General features: G+C 33.7%; 1 protein-coding gene and 1 long non-coding RNA gene across 2 annotated transcripts; both read left to right on the forward strand.

The window, feature by feature from the left end:
• The first annotated feature begins 4,988 nt into the window (after positions 1-4,988).
• Positions 4,989-11,367, forward strand: LOC141486914 (uncharacterized). The gene is made up of 4 exons (XR_012468112.1): positions 4,989-5,286; positions 5,343-5,819; positions 5,897-5,989; positions 7,475-11,367. It is a non-coding gene; the product is annotated as an uncharacterized lncRNA (long non-coding RNA).
• A 10-nt stretch (positions 11,368-11,377) lies between these two features.
• On the forward strand, positions 11,378-15,889 carry LOC141486907 (uncharacterized). Its single transcript, XM_074185528.1, has 2 exons — positions 11,378-12,806; positions 14,364-15,889. Exons 1-2 carry the CDS (start codon positions 12,395-12,397, stop codon positions 14,444-14,446), a joined length of 495 nt encoding a protein of 164 aa, XP_074041629.1. The 5' UTR covers positions 11,378-12,394; the 3' UTR covers positions 14,447-15,889.
• Positions 15,890-20,769: the final 4,880 nt, after the last annotated feature.

Here is a 20,769-nt window from a genome sequence, read left to right on the forward strand (position 1 = left end):
CCTCTATCGTCGCAAAACGCCGTCCTTTTATGGGTCTCTTCAATCTTGGGCACAATCTGATCGAGAGCTAGAAAGTAGTACATGTGCCCAGTTGGAATGATTAACTCTTGATTTGTGGAGCCAAGGGCACAGGTCGGTCCTTGATTTTTTTATAGAAATTCAGTTATAAGTGCTGAAAAAGGTTACCAAATTGAAAGCTCTTATTCGGACGCCATCTTCGGAAATTTTCAGAATTACTGTTCCTCGTTTCAACACTTATGGACTAACTTAGTCTCACCGGGATAAGAGACACTTCTAGAATACTAATAAAATAAGGCATACGGTTTACCTGAGAGTTTTGATAGGATTTTGGATCCCTATTTTTGAAATGAATGAATGAAAATACTGAATCATCATTATTGAATATACATTGTCACTGGATGAAGAAATTAGAGTGTTAAGGTTTTGACATTTTCTACTTTTTCCAATGGCTGTTTTAATAGAAAGTCTTACCATAGAGTTAAATGCACTGAACTTAATAACTTCTGATCGAAATCCTATTTTCAGAAACCATCAAGGAATCTGAAAGCTATTGTTTTACATTTCTCCAAAGAGACTCCTCTGATTCTTGAGGTACAGGATTCCGACAGTCTCCAGCGCAGCCAGACACGTCCAAGACGATCTCCTCGTTTTATCCAATTTATTACTGTTTCTGTAATTTATTCTCATAGATGTTCGGTCGGTAGCCGATCGGTTCGACGTGGGTGGTTTATTCAAACGCTCAAATCAACCACCGTGTTGGTCGGTGGTTCAAGCCCCCAGACTGAACGATTGATTTTCTCTTGCTATCGTCCAACCTGTGTTAGTACCTAATCACACGTTGAAACGTAAGACCACGTTAGCCCTGAGCTCACACAAGTTTCTGCTTCTGAGGGTTGTCGTTCGTAGGGGTGCGACAGCTGGTTAACGTGAAAAAAAAAATTAAACAGAAACAGACAGATGATTCTCAAAAATTCACCTTAAATCACCACTACGTGTTTTCTATCTGAAGCCAGACACAGAGAAAACCCCTTCAAAATTTCATCCTTCACACATAGAATCGATATCGGTAAGCAATTCTACCACCTGTTTCATTGGGCCCTTCAGACATACACATCGATTCTAAGTATGACATTACTAAAAGTAGATATCTATATGTCTGTACCTCACTTCTTACTCTACGTTAATCACTATGAAACTGAACAAAAGAAGAAGAAGAAGAGAATTATTTGACGTCAATTTGTATAGACCATATTAGTTAGGTTAGGATTCACTTTTGGCGCGAGGTCTAACTTCAAAAAATTTTACATGGGGACCTTATGGAGGTTTGAATTCAATATGAAACTACACAAGTACATAATGAATGTTAGCTCTTAAACATCCTGAGCTAGATACCTCCATGATTTCTAAATGTATCAATGTCAGAACATCATTGAAATTCCTTTTTACAATTTTTTTATATTGAAATGAAACTAGTGATGTTCAAGAAATTTTCTATTATTTTCTATTATTTTAATAGGTTTATCGTAGATCGATTCAGGTAAACGTAACTTCACAGATGTCATCAAATTCCTTTTCCACTGCACTACTAACCTAAAACCTAATCAACGTTAATCTATTTAATTCAGTTACCTGAGATAATGATTAAAATTATTAAAAATTAATATAAATTCATAGTAATCTTGGGCAAGCTTCATATTCCAAACTAAACTCAGACAAGCTTCTATTCCAGTATTAATAATCACTTTGTAATCTGAAGTAACAATGGCAATTATTATAAAATTATCTGCAATCAATGATTATTTTCGTGACGATTTGAAATTCATACAGAGAGGTGAACAGTCTTTCGTCTGGACATTTAAAAATGTGCAATTTTGATGCAGGATTGAAAATCATTAAGGGAAAATAGAATGTAAATTCATTTTATTTATTGAGTGGGCTCGGAAGCATATTTATGGATTGAAGGGGTTATATTTTTAGGAATGATTAAGTTTTTGGGAAAGAAAGTTTTTGGCTTTCTAATACTCCATCTGATACAAAAAAAAGGGATGAGAGAATCTTCCATAGAAAGGAAGGAAGTAATCAATTTGAAACTCAATACATGAATGTGTAGATCATGCAAAGAAGTAACTTTCAGACACAAACTGAAAGAAAGTCCTCCTGAAACAGCTACTTTCATATAAACATTGAATTACACGAAAGAAAATAATTCTTTCGAAACAAATACTTCTATATGAACACTGAATTATACAGAAGATACTTTTCTCTACTCAGTTTGTATTTCAAACATTTGTTGTGGAATAAGAATCAGATATCATTCACATGAGTTCTACTTTGAATGAATGGTAATAAATTGTAGTCACATGGAACACTGTCACCCTCACTGGTATACACCGATGTTTCGCCTGAAGACACTTGCCCTAAGGCTCTTCAGTACCAAATTGGATAACATTATAGAAAATACACACACTTCATTCATGAATTACTATTTTGAATGTCACAGAATAAGCTTGATCTGCTTATGTCATCGATGACATCGTAATGACATTCATTCATTTATGGCTATGACTATTTCTTCCTTTTTGTGAATGAATCCAGTGTCTCTGAATGATATACATGACATGTATGTCAACAGAGACTATTTGTAAAATTTATTATTATATTTTTTCCATAGAAGTATTGTAATTCTTATCTTCTACACATATTGTACATCAAATGATTCATTTCAATGAAAGTATTTTCGAAAAAAAAATGGCATTTTTTTCCATATATTGATTAGCAAACTTACAGAATTTTATTTTCAGAAAGCTATGACTTGGAATGGGTGAAACAAATTCAATGGGTACGCCAGAATGAAATTAATGGGATTCAATCTTTTGAAAAACTAACAGGAACAAAGGTCGTGCGAACAGGACTATGGCTACATACTTGTGGATTTTTTGGGGGCCTCTCCAAATGGACTGCTTTTTTCAGATAAAATAATTGAAGTCAAGTGTCCATATAACTTGAGGAACTTCCCCTTGGCAGATAATTTGAAGAAAAGTGACATTTTATTCAGTGAAAATGGTGAATATATTGTCAATAAAGATCATAATTATTATCATCAAATTCAGGGGCAGCTACACATTACTGGAACAGACTATTGTTACCTAGTTTTATGGACCACTGCTGATGTTGCCATTAAGAAAATTGAAAAGGATAAGAGTTGGGAAAAAAATATTCATATACTGAAAGAGTTTTATTTGAATGAATATCTCACTTATATAAGCTCATGTTGTATTGTATTTATTATTTTTTAATATACACAAATAAATTATGACATTGTTTACTGACATTGGAAAATGTGATGTTTCTTTATACTAAAAGTAAATCATTCTTCGCAGTCATATTTATCACAGTCGTAATAATTATAATAATACAAGTACTTTATTGGTGAATACCAAAAGGCCATCGACTAAATCTTCCAGCCAACACAGTCATATTATCACAGGAAAACATCAGCTACTATTTGTAAATATCAATATACCTACAGCACATTTGCTATTCATTTACTTGATGCAGTTACTGCTTGTTTTGTATTCTGAGATGAATGAGAAAACATGTAATTAATTGATTTGCTGATTTTTATATAAAAATTCATATCAGATATATTGTGAAATAATCCTAAATTAATTCATATGCAGGAAGTATGTAACGAGTTGATATAATGGCAGTGAATTTGTTTAGCTCAATGTATTTCAATGCCAAAGCATAGACAGTTTATTATTGACTTAGAGAAAAAAAGTTGAAAAATAGTTATATGAAAAACCCAAATTAAATCACCTTTCATTTCAATACACGTAACTATATTGTGAAGGACTAGAGAAAGAAAACTCAGAAAAAAGTAGAATCTGCACAAATCAAAAAACAACTTTCTGATAATAAAAAATAAATCTATAAAAGAAAGTAATTCTATTAAGAGAATTTCTTCATTGAACCAGGAATTAAATTCTAAAATTTTTGCATTTGTCTGCTCTACGTGAATTCTGACTCTTGCTATCTCTAATGTCCTCATGGAATCACTTTCAGTGAACTGATTGCTCATTAGAAATGGAGGCACATTAATAGTCACTCCAGGCTTTAAAACATCCTGGTTCTAAATGATTATTCAATTTACTCATCAAAAATATATGCTTGTCTGACGTTGAACCAGAAAACATGTTACTTACAAATGCTGTAACGCCATTTGGGGTAACCCCCACCAATACATCATAAGTATTTGCATGCTTATAATTGCTGTAAGTTTGTTTCTTCATATTCATATCCTTTGGATTTGTAATTTTTACCTCTGTACAGGCAATAATAAGCCTGCAGTTGGTAAATGATGAGAAATAATTAGGGAGACGTGTCATAATTTTAAATCTCGATGGGAGTTTCGTCATGAACTCACTGTAAAGTGTTTTATGTATAAGGAGAACCCAAGTAAAAAAATATTTGTAATAGTTGTTGGGCTGCAATTAAATCTAGTGGCAAGATCTAAGTCGGGAAAATTCATTCTCAACTTCATGAGAATTATTAGTATTTTTATATATTTTTGCTTATTTTTCATTCCTTGTAATTGCAAACACGTTGCAATTGCTTGGATACCTATGGTTACATCCAGGAGCAAAACAATGCACCATTTTCAGATTTTCGAAATAACATTTTTCCAGCTCAACTTTGTCGGTATTAACACGTGAATTTTAAATATCCCGCTAACTTTGTTGCCCCACCAGTAATATACCACTCTTCAATATAAGACATGCGTTCCATGAATTTTGCAATGCATTTTTATATTGACAAATTCATAAAAATCATCCATATTTTTCAATTATTTTGTATCAAACAGGTAAATGAAACTCCATTTCATCTTTTTTATGTAAAATCAGTTCTAATGAATAAGATTGAATACCTGAAAAAAGGCGACAAAGTCGAAGAATTTTTAGTCCTATAACATGGGAAATTAAATGACAGGTTTCCGTGATGGACCTGAGTTCGAATTTCGCGCTCGAAAAATCCTAACCTAACTAATAACGGCTCAGAAGAATCCCAGATCTGGAAAAATAGGAAATAGAAATTTCAAATAATTCGCATGTTACAATATACAATTAAAAATTGACAAAAATGTTTTCTTTCTTTTCAGATTGTCTCGCAAACAATATAAAATAAAAAGTGAAAAATGAAATGTTACAACACCCTTCTCCTTACAAAGAAAAATTTGATCCTCAAATTTTTTGGTAAAGTAAGATTGTAAGTAATGCTCTTATCTATCTGCAAAATAATTTTACCAATTATGTGTTTTCCAGTAACTAAGGTTTCTTAAAAAAAAAAATGGGTATCTAGACATTAAAATGCCCGATAAAAAATCGTTTTACTCCTGATACCTTAGCAGCTACTTCAAAAAACATTCCATGTAGGAGAATGCTAGGTCTGAAATGCATGTTTACAAACCACCTGTAGTTTGTCATCCTAGCAAACAGATCCCATTCTATACCGAAGAATGAAAAGTTGAAAACACTGATTACAAACCACCTCCAAGTCAACTTTCTCAAAGGCTACAACTACATTATCTCTCACAAGTAAACACAAATTTTTTACATTCATACCACCAAATGATAGGCCAGAAGTATAGTAACAACTCGAAATAGAAAGCTTCATATCAACATAGTCTAAAAGATGTTATCGAGTGTACTGAAAGCTCAGTATCAAACACGCTCAGCATTCAAACATCAACTACCACAAAATATATGCTACAGATTGCATTATAATTAATATTTCATGTGGTAAGTATTCAAAATGAAATCTTTTTTCAATTCATCAAAGATAGTCTAATTTCTACTCCACAATATTTCTTTTACAGAACTCCAAACTCTCTAGAAAGTGAGATCCATTGAATAACCAATAGTAGTCTGAACTATCTTCATATACAAGTATGGCTCTATATGCAAACAAGGTAAGTGTCTTTTCATTCTCTTAAATACACAAACAGCGGTGATACTGCAATGGGTATGGAAAGATGTTATGTTCCACCTACTATCTGGGGAATTGCTAAGTCCAAGTAGCTTTACACATACGTGAGAGACAACCAGATTTCACCCCAAATTCTACGAAAATATTTATATCATTATAAATACAGGGTGTTACAGGGTGTAACATAAGTACATTAAAATATTCGAGTGAAGTATTTCTGAGACAATTTAAAAAAAAATCTATATAAACTTGTCTCCAGAAATGCTTTGTTTCGGAGATACAGGGTGTTGCAATTGAATTTTTTGTTCATTTTAAAAAAATTACTTGCAGATTCTGAACTATAAAATGATTTCAATTTTGAGATGTGCCAAGTTCCTGCATTAGATCCATTCAAAATTTCTAATTCATAATAACTTTAGAAGATACAAAACGCGGCGCTAACTTAGCAGCATATTCATTTGCAGCATTTGAAAGTACAAAAATTCGTTTCTTTTCACGTACGCTTCCTCAAGTTATAATAACTAGTGTTCCTCCGATATGAGGCTATCAATTTGTTTTGAACCTTTTAATAAACAGAAGGTAGTTTTTCCAACTCTTCACTATATATTTTTCTAGCTTGGGAATTATTAATGGCATCACCATAATATTCACCATAATCCCACCAAAATTTAAAAAGTTAGACCTGGAACCTGTTACTACGTGAGTAGCAGAATTAATGTCTTGCCGAGTTTTCAAAATTTCATTATCCCATTGTTTATGGGAGGCTTTATTGAAACACCTAATAGCTATACCTATTGTTTTATTATTTCTCTATGTAGGATTTTCATTTCGTTGATAACGACAAGTATACTCTCGGAATTTTATATTCTTTGATAAATTCTTTGAACACTTTCTCGTTATGAGCAGTTGCATTATCTAATAAAACTTGGGGAATGAAAAAAGTTAGAGAACTTCCCCAAAAATATAGTGATAGCTTGAGCTGTGGCGTTCTAATAGGTTTCATTTCAACAAACTTTGAAAAAAAAACTGAAACTTCTATCAGGAATTTATCATCCTTGGAACTTCTTGGAAAAGGACCTATAACATCTATACTCATAAATTGAAATGGAAAACCAGCTTTTCTTTCTGCTCCCATCAAACCAAAACGTTGAGTTTTGATAGATTTTTGACTACAGCAAATTTTACATTTTCTTACATACTTCAAAATACCCTTCCTCGTTTGTGGCCAATTAAATTGTTCTTCAGCCCTTTTGAAAGTTTTAAAATATCCTAGATGAGCAGAAATGTCAAGATTATGCAAGTCATAAATTAATTTTTATCTTTGATCAAGAGGAACTAACAATTTCCATGCTGATATGTTTGTTTTCAAACCAATCTCACTAGGAATATGCTTATAAATGTAACTATCTTTAATAATCCACTGAGGGTATTTTTCAGGACTTTTAATGATGCTATTTTTCATTTTCAGGTACCCAGGTTCAAGAATGCCTAGAAAACTGTCTTCTTCAGAAATTGCTGCTAGAAATTAACAGTTGAGTTGGCCCCTTTTAAATGATTAAAAACTCCTTTCAACAAATTTATATATTCAGTAAAAGTCGAACTGCACCAAACAATTTTATCTAGGCCTAGGTAAACAAATACTTTGAGTTGTAATTTATGTCCTATCCATCAAACGTTGAGTTATTGCTCCTTAATTATATAAACCAAATGGAAATCTCTTTTAAGAGTTGAAAATGCTGTCTTTTCTTCATTCTCCTCATCCAAGTGGACATGTCTAAAAAGCAGATTTGAAATCAACTGTTGAAATTAATTTAGAGTCGCTTAACATATTTAGAATATCGGCTATCAAAGGAAGTGGATAAGAATAAAATCTAAATTTATTATCAGTCTTTTTCACAAGACGAACTGAAGAGTTACAAGGACTAAATGAAGGTTCTACCATACCTAATTTAAGCATTTTATCCAATTCTTTATTTAGATATTCCAACATGTAAGGAGAAAATCTATGTCTTTTTTCAAAAGGAGGGTTATCCCCTGTATCATTGTGAGCTACAATTTCGTCTGTGAAACCTAATCTGTCTTCTGAAGAGATTTACCTAAATAAATTGACTATACTTTTCATTTCAGATTTTTGTTCCTTTGTGAGAATTCTACAAAGACCTACATCTGAAAGACTTTTTAATGGACTTTCTGATGAAATATGAATATTTTATACAAATTCACTTTCAATTTGCCAAGAAGATTAATTAAAATTTATTGTAAAATTTCAATATTTTACAAAAATCACTACCCAGAATTAGAACATATCTTAACGAAGGTATTACAGACAATTTTATCAGTTTGCAAGTATTTCCTACCCACAAAGTCATTTTACAAACTCCCAAAACCATTTGTTTCTTACTATCAGCTATACTTACCAATCTTTTCCGAGTTTTATCTAGTTTGTATTAATTTATCAAATCCAAATAATATTCACCAAAGCAGCTAAAATTTGCACTACTATCTAATAATGCAACAAAATTTTCATCATAAAATTATCAAAAGTTTTCGAAATGAACAAATGTAATATCAGTTTTCTTCACTTATTCAACTTCAGAGCTTGAAGAATTGAATACACAAGAGTGAGGTGATGAACTTGATTCTGTCACAAGGTCATTTTGTTTTCCAAATCTTCATCTTTGAGAATATGTCAGACCTCTTCTAATGAAGATATTCTGACGGTTTGAATCGTAAGTCCTGGTTACTAGTTTTTTTTGTTTCATGAAGGACGGTTACTTTTATAAAAATTTGGTTTTCCACAATTATGACAAAATACTTTTTTCACTCTCGGATTATATGTCCACATTTTTAACATTTAACAAAAAATGTGCCAAAGACATACTTGTTTGAGTCTGACATGACTGATTGTTTGAACTTGAAGATTTATTGAATGTTTTTGAAAAGTTGAATTGTTTTTTATTATTCCAACTATTTTTATTCTTACTCTCAAATGATGATTCCACATAAGCAATATCAGATTTAAGAAAATTTACTGACTTAAGTGGTGAATGTTTTTGCTAGATAATGGAGATAAGTTTCTGAGTGATATTAATGTCTTGTAAAGTCGATGGATCAATGTATTTTGGTAAATTTTTGTTTCTAATTATTTTCGAACATTCATCATGATTAACTGGTTTATTCAGCCTATTAAAAATACTTTGCATTATAGCAACATAAATGTTGATTGGTTCATCATAACCCTGAGTTTTACTTTCAATTTCTTCAAGTAACTTTTTGTCATAACTGGAAGGTAAAAATGCACTTTCCATTCGAGAAACTAATTCACACGAATCATGCACTTGATCTTTCATAGATCTATACCAAATTGAAGGTCTTCTCCTAAATAAGTATATGCACGAGTTGAATAGTTCACTTTCTGAAATTATAAGCTCTTATTCGGACGCCATCTACAGAAATTTCCAGAAATACTGTTCGGTCACTTGTCAGTGTAGACTAACATGATAGGAGACACTTCAAGAATACCAATAAAACAAGATATATAGTTTAATTGAGAGTTTTAGTAGGGTTTCCTCCCTACTCTTGAAATGATCGAATGAAAATAGTAAATATCACTATTGAACATGAATTTTCACTGGATAAAGAAATCAAACTGTTAAGTTACTGAAATTTTCTACTCTTTCTGATGGTTACTCTAATAGGAAATATAAAAGTACAGTGTCTTGTCCTAGGGTTTAATGCATTAAACCTTACATCTTCTGATCGAAATTCTATTTCCAAAAAACCATGAAGGAAACTCAAAGCTGTTGCTTTACACTCCTCCGAATAGACTCTCCTCTGATTCTTTAGATACAGGATTCCGGCAGTCTCCAGCAGTAACCACCTGAGACTTTTTACAGCACAGCCAAACACATCCAAGATGATCTCCACATTGTGTTCAACTCATTTCCGTTTTTATATTGTTATTTATTCTTATACTTAGATTTTTTGTGCTTGTAGGCTTTTTATGCTTGTACTCTTTATATGATTGGAATGTAAATCATTCTCATGGATGATTCACCACTATTAATGTAAATGTCCCAATTATCGACACCTCAAGAAGTTTTTGCTAAATCATATATGGTAATAAAAATTTTAATATTAGAGTTATATTTTCAAAACTTCTACTGTGGATTGTAATAATATTGATTATTGCTGTACAATGTTTATATTTCAAGTGGCAATACATACTTTATTTATAAAAAATACAATGGTTGAAACCCAATTACCGACATGGGAAAATTTGTCATGTACCAAATATCGACACACTTGAGTACGTAATACTGACACTTGAGCTGTTTTGAAGTACTTAAGTAAGTAACTTGCAATTGACTTGAATAAGTAATAATAAGTTAAAAACACAAAACAATTATCTCAGTGGCGTAACTACAACATATTTATTAAAAGAGCATAACCAATGAACACAACAGTAATAGGTAGTTAAAATATGTACTCAAATAACCACTGAAGCAGAAATCTCCGGTACACAGTAAAGCCTGCGTTTATTATTTATTTTCGGTTCCGTAATTTTTTGAAGAACCTCGTCCACATTATACCAAACAATGTCATCCCTTCGGGGCCATTTCGAATTGAGCCCATTCTTCACCATGTGTGAGACTTCATATTCGAACTCTTCATTTCCTTTGGAAACACGTATATCGATAATTCTCCCTGGTAGTGCTTGGCCGTTATAATTCACTATAACATAGTCATTAATATGTGTAACTCTTCAGATACATCCTGGTGCTTTTTTTAATTCTTCACTATTTTTGATGATGTTTTGGCTGGAGGAAGGCATATTCTCTGTTTTCATTTTTTTCTTCAACGTCATCTGTAACTAATTTATTTTTATCTTTTTTACTTGAGGCTTTTTTATTTTTTTTTATTTGCAACTCTTCCTTTTCAGCTCTTCTCACCTTCAGCTTTTGTTTGTTTTCTTCTTTTTTCTGTAGTTCCATGTTTTTTTTTTTCGCTTCTTTTCGTTTAAAGTATTCCTTCCATTCTTTGGAAGATGCGACCGCCGGAACTTTCTCAACAATTTTCCTTTTTGTTGTATTTTTTTTTTGTGTCGGCCAGAATAGAGTTTTTTTTAAATGGTGATGGTACATCGAGTGGTACATTGTTTTCCACATTTAAAGATATATTGGAAGATAAGCTTTCATGATCATTCAATTTTGGACTCTCTTTCACAGATTTCCCCGTTGCTTGTTATTCCATTATCGATTACCATTAGTTGTGGTGATTTATCATCTAGAACGTCCATGTGTTTATCAGAGTCCTTATTTTGATTGAGAGACTCATGTGTTATTTCTTCGGCATTTTTAATATCATATTTGTACTAGTCAAAGATTCATCTCTTTCCTTCATATTTACACTGTGGATTCATCACATTCATCAGTATTTTTCACGACACTAAGGGGTAATTCATTGCTATCTGTATTATTTGGTAAATTATCAGTCTCATTATTATTCACATGGTGTAAAGGAATGTCAATAATTTTTGTGATATTATCACTGACTATCTCGTTAAGCATCTAAATGTCGTTGTCATTAGTTTCTGGCACGTTTATAACTATAGGCAATTGCAGATTTTCACCGTCTAGTAGTTCTGTAATTTCTAGTTCATCACCTGTAACGTTTTCATCTAACTGCATGTCTGATTCATTGAAGGTATAATCTTCATATACTATCAAGTTAGGGCTGCCATCATAAAACGGTTCTACGTCTTGAGATTCTGACAAACTGAAATATTGATTGTTTGTTATTTAGAGAACGCCACAAATAGTACAGGCTTGTATCTTCAATCGCGCCTTTCCAGGTTTCGCCAGAAGCTTTGAACAGATCTAATTTTTCTGGAATTTTTTTTCCAATAAATCTAAAACATTATTTGGTCAGGTTCTCCTTCAATTATGCCGTAACTTTTGGGTGTACTTTTGAAATATTTATCAAAATTAATATTGTCAGGAATAAATGGTACTAGACCATATGTTCTGAATCCCATCTAGCCGAAAGTTCCAAGTCTGCTGGAACTGCAGCATTGTCTGGCGAGAAATTGAAAAAAAATACCAAAATCTTGGAAACAACTATCTGTTTCATCCAGTAGCGGTTGAAAGTTTTGGTGTTTATGGCCCGGAGTCTCTGTTATTCGTTCATGAACTTGGAAGGAGAATAGGCCAAGCAACGAAAGATCACCGTTATACTTCTTTTTTGATAGAAAGAATTAGTATTGCTATTCAACGTGGCAATGCTGCTTCAGTACTTGGAACTATTCCTCCTTCACATAATTTTGATGAAATCATGCATTGTCCTAATTTCAGTAAGGAACTGAAACCTCTTCGAAACAAGCCGAAATATGTGGATATTCATGTCTCCTATCAAGGTTAATTCACAAGTGATTGATCCACCTTCTTCTTTTTCAGTGCGGTCAGTGGACTCAGGTCATTCTTGTCCCCCAAATATGAGTTGCAGTCCTCGTAGAACTGGTTCCCTTTCAGTGGAAGAGTTTCATGAAGCAAGAGCCGAATTGATCCCTCTACGAAACCCTTCTTCACTTGGAAGGATCGATCGCAGCTTGAGAAATGGTTTTTATGGAGATTCTGTGAAACATATTTTTCCTTACGAATCAGTAGATAGTTGTCCTGAAAATCCAGAGAAGAAAATTGGATTGGATAATTTAGGAAACACTTGCTACATGAATAGCATTTTACAAGTGTTGTTCATGACGACGAATTTCAAGAACGAAGTTTTAATGATGAACGAGAACGGTAATGTTTCCTACTTATTCATCAAACTCAAACACCTGTTCATGCAGCTGCAGTTTCGTAAGAAGGTATCATCTTTTCCTCTAACTGATTTCCTGGAGTCTTTGAAGTCTACTAGATACTCGTTAGGACAACAAGAGGATTGTTCCGAATTCTTGGGGACCTTGTTGATTACTCTTCGTGAGCAAAACAATAGCAAAATCAATACTCCTGACCGCTCTAGACTGAATGATTCCGTACAGCCTATCTCGTCTTGTGTTTGTAAATCTTTTTCTGTAAAAATCCTCACTTGTTTACTTTGTGGTAAATGTTCAAGAAGTACCGAAAACTTATGTGAATTTCTGGAACTTCATCTAGCTTTTCCTAATATGACTAATAACCAGTCCGTGCAAAGCTTATTGTTAAATCATCTGAAAATGGAATTTTTAACAGGTGATGATCGACTGTATCGTCAAACATGAGCCAAACTAACTGACTGTTATAAGGAAACAAGTATAGCTGAGTCACCAGTCAATCTAATAAGAACACTGATGATTTTCAAACAAGACTCAACCTCTAACGAAAGCAAGAAACTCTTTGGAAGGTTCGAAATAGATGAATATTTTAACCTAGCAGACCACTATTGTAATATTCATGCAGTCATTGTTTACTGTGGTTGTGGCGTTGAATTTGGTCATTATTACGCCTTGGTCAAAGACGAAACGGACTGGTTTGAGTTTGACAATAGTCGTGTCACGAAGTGTTCTGGCGATGCATTGAATTTATTGGAGCCTCTGGAGACACCCTACATTTTGTTTTATAAGAGAGAGGACCAAGAGGAGGATCAAGATCTTCAGATGATGTGGTGCTGCAGGTTTTTCCGGGTTGTCCTGCAGCTGAAAAAGCAAATGCGCCACTGGAATCAATGAAGTCGCCCCGGAGCGCCAATTAATTTTTATTGTTGTTTTTATTTTATTTTTATCGTTGTTTTAATAAAATTTTCATTTTATCCATTGTTATTTTCAAAATAGGAGCAAAATCATCCCTAGCTAGTTTTTTTCCGTTGTTTTGCATTCGCCAATTGTGAATAGACTTTTTCCACTCCATTTTGAGTGGTCGGAAAACAGCCACATCAAGTGGCTGTAAGATATGAGTGGCATTGGCTATGAAAGAGATTAATATTATCCCATTCATGCTGCAAAAATCGCTAACGGAGGATGATAGGCAATTCTATGTTATTAGCGATCAACCATGGATGAAAAACATTGGCAACATATTCATAAAAGGTTTCGCCTGTCATCCATCCATTCTCAGAACGCCCTACACCCCATTGGTGTGGAATTTTGTCAGTGACAGACATAGGTGGAGGAATTTCTCCTGATGCGCTGCATATGATCAACGTTGTGAGGCATTCCTTTTCGTCATTGTTACTTACTAAAACCTTATCATTCTTGGGGCTCAAAAAAAAGCACTTTCGTCGCAGTTGTATACCCGAGAGGAGCAGGATGTTATGTAAAATTATAGCAGAATTAGATAAATATTTTTTGACCTTTTCGAACCAACGGCGGATTTTGTTTTCAGTTATGGTGGCCCGTGCATTGGTTAGGTTTTGGGTAACTCTTTGGGAAAGTTCTGGATGCCTCTTCATAAAAGAGCGATTATGAGCGAAAACGATGAAACATATAAACGAAAGTCAACATTTGCGAAAAGGTTATGCACAAAATACTTCATTTGAATTTTTTTTTTCATGTGTATTGTAAATAAAGTTTGTTATCCTCAAAATATATTATTTTTTTCTTGTTTTGATCTCATATTTCCCTATAACATGTGAACATTTTTGTATAAAATAAAAATTCGCAGTCAGGATGCTTTAAACTCTCATTATATTAGTCACAATTTTTTTCTTTATTTGTTGGCTAGTGGAATCATCAGTGAGTCAAATAATGACAGCCTTCTGCATTTGTCCGACTAAGATTTCTGCGTTAGTGCGGCAAGCCGTCATGATTTTGAGATTAGAGAGGGCATTATTCAACAACGGATTTGATATCCCCCAAGCATAGGGCAACACCGATGTCTCGTTAATATCGTTGAAGGCCGTAGTGCCGTAGAAGGCAATAAAGCACTCTTAGGGCCGCGTTATGTCGTTGGATATATGCTGAGACTGCATATGCTGGACATGCTGACAGCAAGTATCTATATTAGGGTCTCGGACGCCTCGCGGTAGGCTTCGAACACTACAAAAAACAACGTTTATTGAGTACTTACATTTAGGGCGGCTTTCTAAGTTCCAAAAGTGTCTTGTTATATTGATTGGTAATTGTAGGCAGGCACTTGTAATGACTTCGATGTGAAAACTCTCCATTAAGCCAACTCTTCAACGTTCTGATAACTCGTCCCGCAATTGCAGCCTTCTTGGTACAAAATGTTGAATAATGATTGATATGACGCTTCATCATAAGCGATGAGAATTGCATTTTAGAACTCAGTGTCATAAACACATTGAAGGTTTCTTGGAGTATATTTGGCATTTTTGAGCACACCCGCCATAGTAACTGAATCCGCAGTTTTATTTTTCATTGGCCTTGAACATACATACATACACATTAAGTACCTATGACCTTATTTATGGTTGCATTCCCATTAAATCAAGAGGTTTTGTCAGCTGAGGTGATGATGGCGTGTGTATTCCTACCAAAACGAAATTATATTTTTTCAATTTAAATCTTGAAGTCCACATCTCAGTTCAAAATATTTCAAGTCCCCGCTTACGTCAAATCTAAATACGGTCCCCGGTTCAGTCCACTCTCAAATCTTTCACATCCCCAACTGGAACCAAACAAAAATCAATCCAACCGCCGGCTCTGAAGAGTACCTACCCTCACAGCAACAGTTTGCATTTACTTTCACGATCTCATGTTGGTGTTGCGGCTATGTTCAAAGTAGAACATGCCGAAGATATGAGTTTAATACAACGATTATGGACATACAGGATTGCTTACTTTTGCTATTTTGTTAGACACATCACGTGGTCGCGTGACGTAACAGTGCATGGTGACCCTGAATTGATTCGGTACTGCACTTTTAAATTAAAATTAACAAATTTCAGGTAAATCTTATTGAAATATTATTTTCATATACGATTAAATACTTAATATGAATGGATTAATACTGAGTGAAAATTTTTCTTTTATGGATGATAGTGCGAGCTATTTTGCCCTTTTTAAAAGTAAGAGGTTTCATCAGTTTTTTATTATTTTCGTGAAAACTGCAACTCCCACAAAAATTTTGTGATGAACTTTGTTTTAGATAATAATATTAGGTATCTATATTATCTATCTATCTATATATATATATATATATATATATATATATATATATATATATATATATATATATATATTACAATGTAGGTTTTCACGGATGGTAGAATATGATGTGTTGTTTTTCCGGGTGTTCATCCGTTGTGTACTATTCGATAGTCGACCTTTCGCCATCATCTCAGATGGCATTATCAAGACGAGTTACTGCTTCGCTTCGAGAGGTGTAACTTACACCTCAAGTCTATTACAAAACCTATGCGACCTAAAAAAGTTTCGAGGTCTACCTTAAAATCTTCCTAGTTTGTTTTCCAATGGTTTTGATAAATATAATCGAGGTATGCCGCTGCGATGCTCTGAATAAATTTCCTCATCAGACATATTTCATTTCTCAACATAGTCACTCATAAATGTGGACCCTAATGTTGAATCTATTGCTTGTGTTAACTGAGGTCGGTCATTGTTTGCCATAATCTACTGTAGTAAGTGCCCACCTCTTTCGTTGGTATCAGTGCTCCTCCAGGTCAGGTGATGCGTACTGGTATCACAGCCAATTATGAGCTGTGATCTGTCTCACATAATGATGTAATCAAGTTTTCTTCAGATCCTCACGCACCAGCTATCTCTAGTTTGACCGTAGTACCAAAATCACATTTACAAAATGCCAAAATTAGGTACTTTTTAGGTGCTTTTAGGTACCGAAGTCAAAAATTAGGTGCTCTGTAACTAACACCGCAACTCGATACTCAAAGTTGCGTTGCAACGCAATAAAAATAATAATGAAATAATGAATGTTAAGAAAACACTATTAGGTGCTTATTAAGTGCTAAACGGCGAGGATCGTAAAATTTTCTTATTATTAAACGAAAGCTTCCAATTTCGATAATTAAGTGCTCACTAGATATTTATAGTAAACCTAGATTCCATAATGGCTATGGGGCTCATTGAACTGAAAACCACCATGACTGATTAAAATTTTTCTTTAGAAAAATTCAATAAAAAATTATCAATTTCATAAATCGAGAAATTATTGTCAGTTAAGTAATAATTGAAGCAACAATATGTCAAAATGAACATCTCATTACTGCTGCAATGGATCAGTATTTTTAAGTTTTTTTCACTAATTATAATTTAAAAAAAGTTTTATTACACAAATTGATTGAAAAACATTTAATCGAAACTTTGACTCTCCGGATCTCTCCCAATCCAATAATCTTTCCCCTGTAGACTCAGGGTTCTCGTATAGGAGCAATATGAAACTTTTTCATAATCTTTGTATGGACTTCCGAATCCCCCTTACTGTATTGTAGTTTGGTTTGTACTAATCTGATTGCGAATCAAAAGAATCGCTCAAGGACTCCCTCCTTCTTCTGTTTGTGGCTGTGATCCATTTAGTTCTCACGAGTATGGAGAAAAGGATTGTTCACATACCTGTAGCCCCCGCATGGATGTGAGGCTAAATACTCTGAGAGGTCGCTTGGGTGAAAGTCTTTGATGTAAAAATATGGTTGCAAGAAAGTTTTGGTGTGAAAATATGGGTGCCAAAGGATTGGTGCAAACAAATGAGTTGAATTACTTTAGGGTAGCTGAATTAATTCCAAATGATTTCAACCCCACTCTGGACATCGGTTATCGCAGGCCCCAAACACGCCGTATACTGTTTGGTTAACCAATTAGGAGGGGGTCTGAAACACAAAATAATAGAGGTGTGCTTAGATATGTGAATATAATCCATTATTTGAGAGCAAACAAATATCTTATTTCTACTAGTCTATGTACTGAATAGTCATGAGATTTCCATTTTAATATGGAGATATTCGAAGATCATTTTACGAACATCCTTCATTGAAAATTTGCAGTTAGTTTTTTTACCTTCTTTAAATAGTGCATTTCAGTTGATAGTGTAACAAATTAAAGAATTAACTGTCTTACACAAATTTATTTCCAACAATATTTCACTAATCACAAACTAATTTATTTACAATACTTAGCAACTAACGCTTAATTTATTTCCACTATTTGAATTTCTTGTTTAGCCACTCGATTCACTTTCTGAACTGCCCTCTTGAGCCGAGAAGCCGGGCTTATATAATGTAAAGGTTCTTTCTAGAAATCTGTAGTCGGTTAGGTAGGTTTTACCGGCGGTCGCCGACTGCATTCTATTGCGGTCATGTCATGTGTTTGTTCGCTGGTTGGCATATCGGCCAGGGGCGGCTTCAGATTCGTTACAATAGTTTTTCATATTGGAAGTTGAATCGTGATACCTGAGTTTCTGGTTGCTGAATATTACTGGAGTTTTTCCCAACACTAAACCGTTATTTTTGACACCTCGACACGTGTTTCAATCACCAAGTGATCATCTTCAAGGTGAAGATTAAACATTAGACTGTTTCCTGCTTGCTGTTCAAAAGATTGGCGTGAAGTTATCCACAGATTTCTGCTACACATGCTGACGTAGAGGAAAATAAAAATCTGTGGTTGGGATATGAAATTATAAGCACCCGTACTAATATATCTGTGGCTGGAAATACCTACTCACTATACGTTGAACGTGAAATTATTAAGACTATTTGTGGTGTATAACTTTTTTATAGAATCTTGAGTAGATTGACGCGTTGATAACCGTTTTCTCATCAACAATACAGATTTAGGAAAGAATAATATTGAAAATATCAGACTTCCTTTCCAGTACTCAATGTAGAAATGACACTCAATGATGTGCGTTCATGAGAATCACACAACTTCCATAGTTTCTTGAGTAAATTAACTTGGCGATAACAGTTTTCTTGTCATCTAAACAGATTTCAAAAAAGAAAATTGTTGAAACAATCACATTCATTTATTGAGATTCCTTGTAGATCTGGAACCAGATGATGTGCGCACATCATCTGGTTCCAATCCTACAAGGTGTTTTGAAAAGTGAGTCTGATTGTAACAACAATTTTTTATGGAAATCTGTATGGGTGACAAGAAAACGGTTTTCACTATGTTGATCTACCCAAAATTCTATAAAAGTTATGTGATTTTCATGAACACACATCATATGGTTCCAATTCTACAAGGTGTTTTAAAAAGTGAGTCTGATCGTTTGAACTTTCTTTTCTCAAAATCTGTTTGGGTGACAAGGAAATTGTTACCACTACGTCAATCTACCCAAGATTCCGTAAGACTTGTTTGATTTTTAATGCACGCACATCGTCTGGTTTCAATTCTACAAGGGGTTTCAAAAATTCAGTCTGATTGTTTCAACAATGTTTTTCTCGAAATCTGTATGGGTGACAAGAAAACCGTTTTCTATATGTCAATCCACCCAAGAGTCTATAACACTTATGTCATTTTCATGAACGCACATCATCTGGTTCCAATTCTACAAGGCGTTTAAAAAAGTTAGTCTGATTGTGCAACAATTTTTTTTTGAAAATCTGTATGGGTGACAAGAAAACGGTTTTTACTATGTTGATCTACCCGAAATTCAATGAGAGTTTTGTGATTTTCATAAACGCACATAATCTGGTTCCAATTTTACAAGGTGTTTTAAAAAGTGAGTCTGATTGTTTCAACATTTTTTCCTGGAAATCTGTATGGATGACAAAATAACTGTTATCATTACATTAATCTACCCGAAATTCCATAAGACTTGTTAGATTTTTATGCACGCACGTCATTTGGTTCCATTTCTACAAGGGTTTGAAAAGTTAGTCTGATCGTTTCAATAATTCTAATCTCGAAATCTGTATGAGTGACGAGAAAACGGTTTTCATTTTGTTGATCTACCCAAGAAACTATGGTAGTTGTATGATTTTGATGAACGCAGATCATCGGGTATCATTTCTACATGGGGTATTGAAAAGTAAGTCTGATATTTCCAATATTATTCTTCCCTAAATCTGTATTATTGATGATAAAACGGTTATCAACGCGTCAATCTACTCAAGATTCTATAAAAAAGTTATACACCAAATAGTCGTAATAATTCCACGTTCAACCTATAGTGATAGGTATTTCCAGTCACAGATATTAGTGCGGGTGCTAATAATTTCGTATCACAATCACAGATTTTTATTTTCCTCTACGTCAGCATATGTGGCCAGAAATCTGTGGATAACTTCACGCAAATCTCCAAAAGTCAGTTTTTCGCACTGCAACTGCACTCTTGATGATTTTTTCATGGCAATTATTGGATTGAACTGGTCTATTCCTTTCAAATTTTTTTTTACTCAATAAGGACAATAAATCATTTTTCAATTACAACAAAGTGCAAGAGACTACATGTACTAAATGTATTTTTGTGACTAATTTTTGAAACTTGGGTATATTTATGGAAAATTCGAATTTTTTTTTTGAAAAGTGATAGTTGATTATTAATTTCTGAAGAATGAATTTGAAAATGTTATTTAAAAATGAACTTGTAAAATTTTTTATTGCTCAATAAATTTTGGATTTTTACATTTATTCCTTTTTTCACGGCGCGCCGTGCGGTTCTACTTTTCATATCTTCCCAATTAGGTTAGGTTAGATTAGGTCCTAAGTGAGTGGGTCTATTCGACCCTATACCGCAACCCACAAGGGTTTATTGTGGCTCACACCTATTCACACTCGGCCAAATAAACCCAAATTTTCAACGAAGCCGATTAGTTTGTATGGTGTGTGGTCTTTCAGGTCAGATGGTA

This window comes from Leptinotarsa decemlineata, unplaced genomic scaffold, assembly GCF_025532065.1.
Source record: "Leptinotarsa decemlineata unplaced genomic scaffold, Ldec_3_MD MMD2_P_RNA_scaffold_2, whole genome shotgun sequence".
In the NCBI taxonomy this organism is placed as follows: Eukaryota; Metazoa; Arthropoda; class Insecta; order Coleoptera; family Chrysomelidae; genus Leptinotarsa; species Leptinotarsa decemlineata.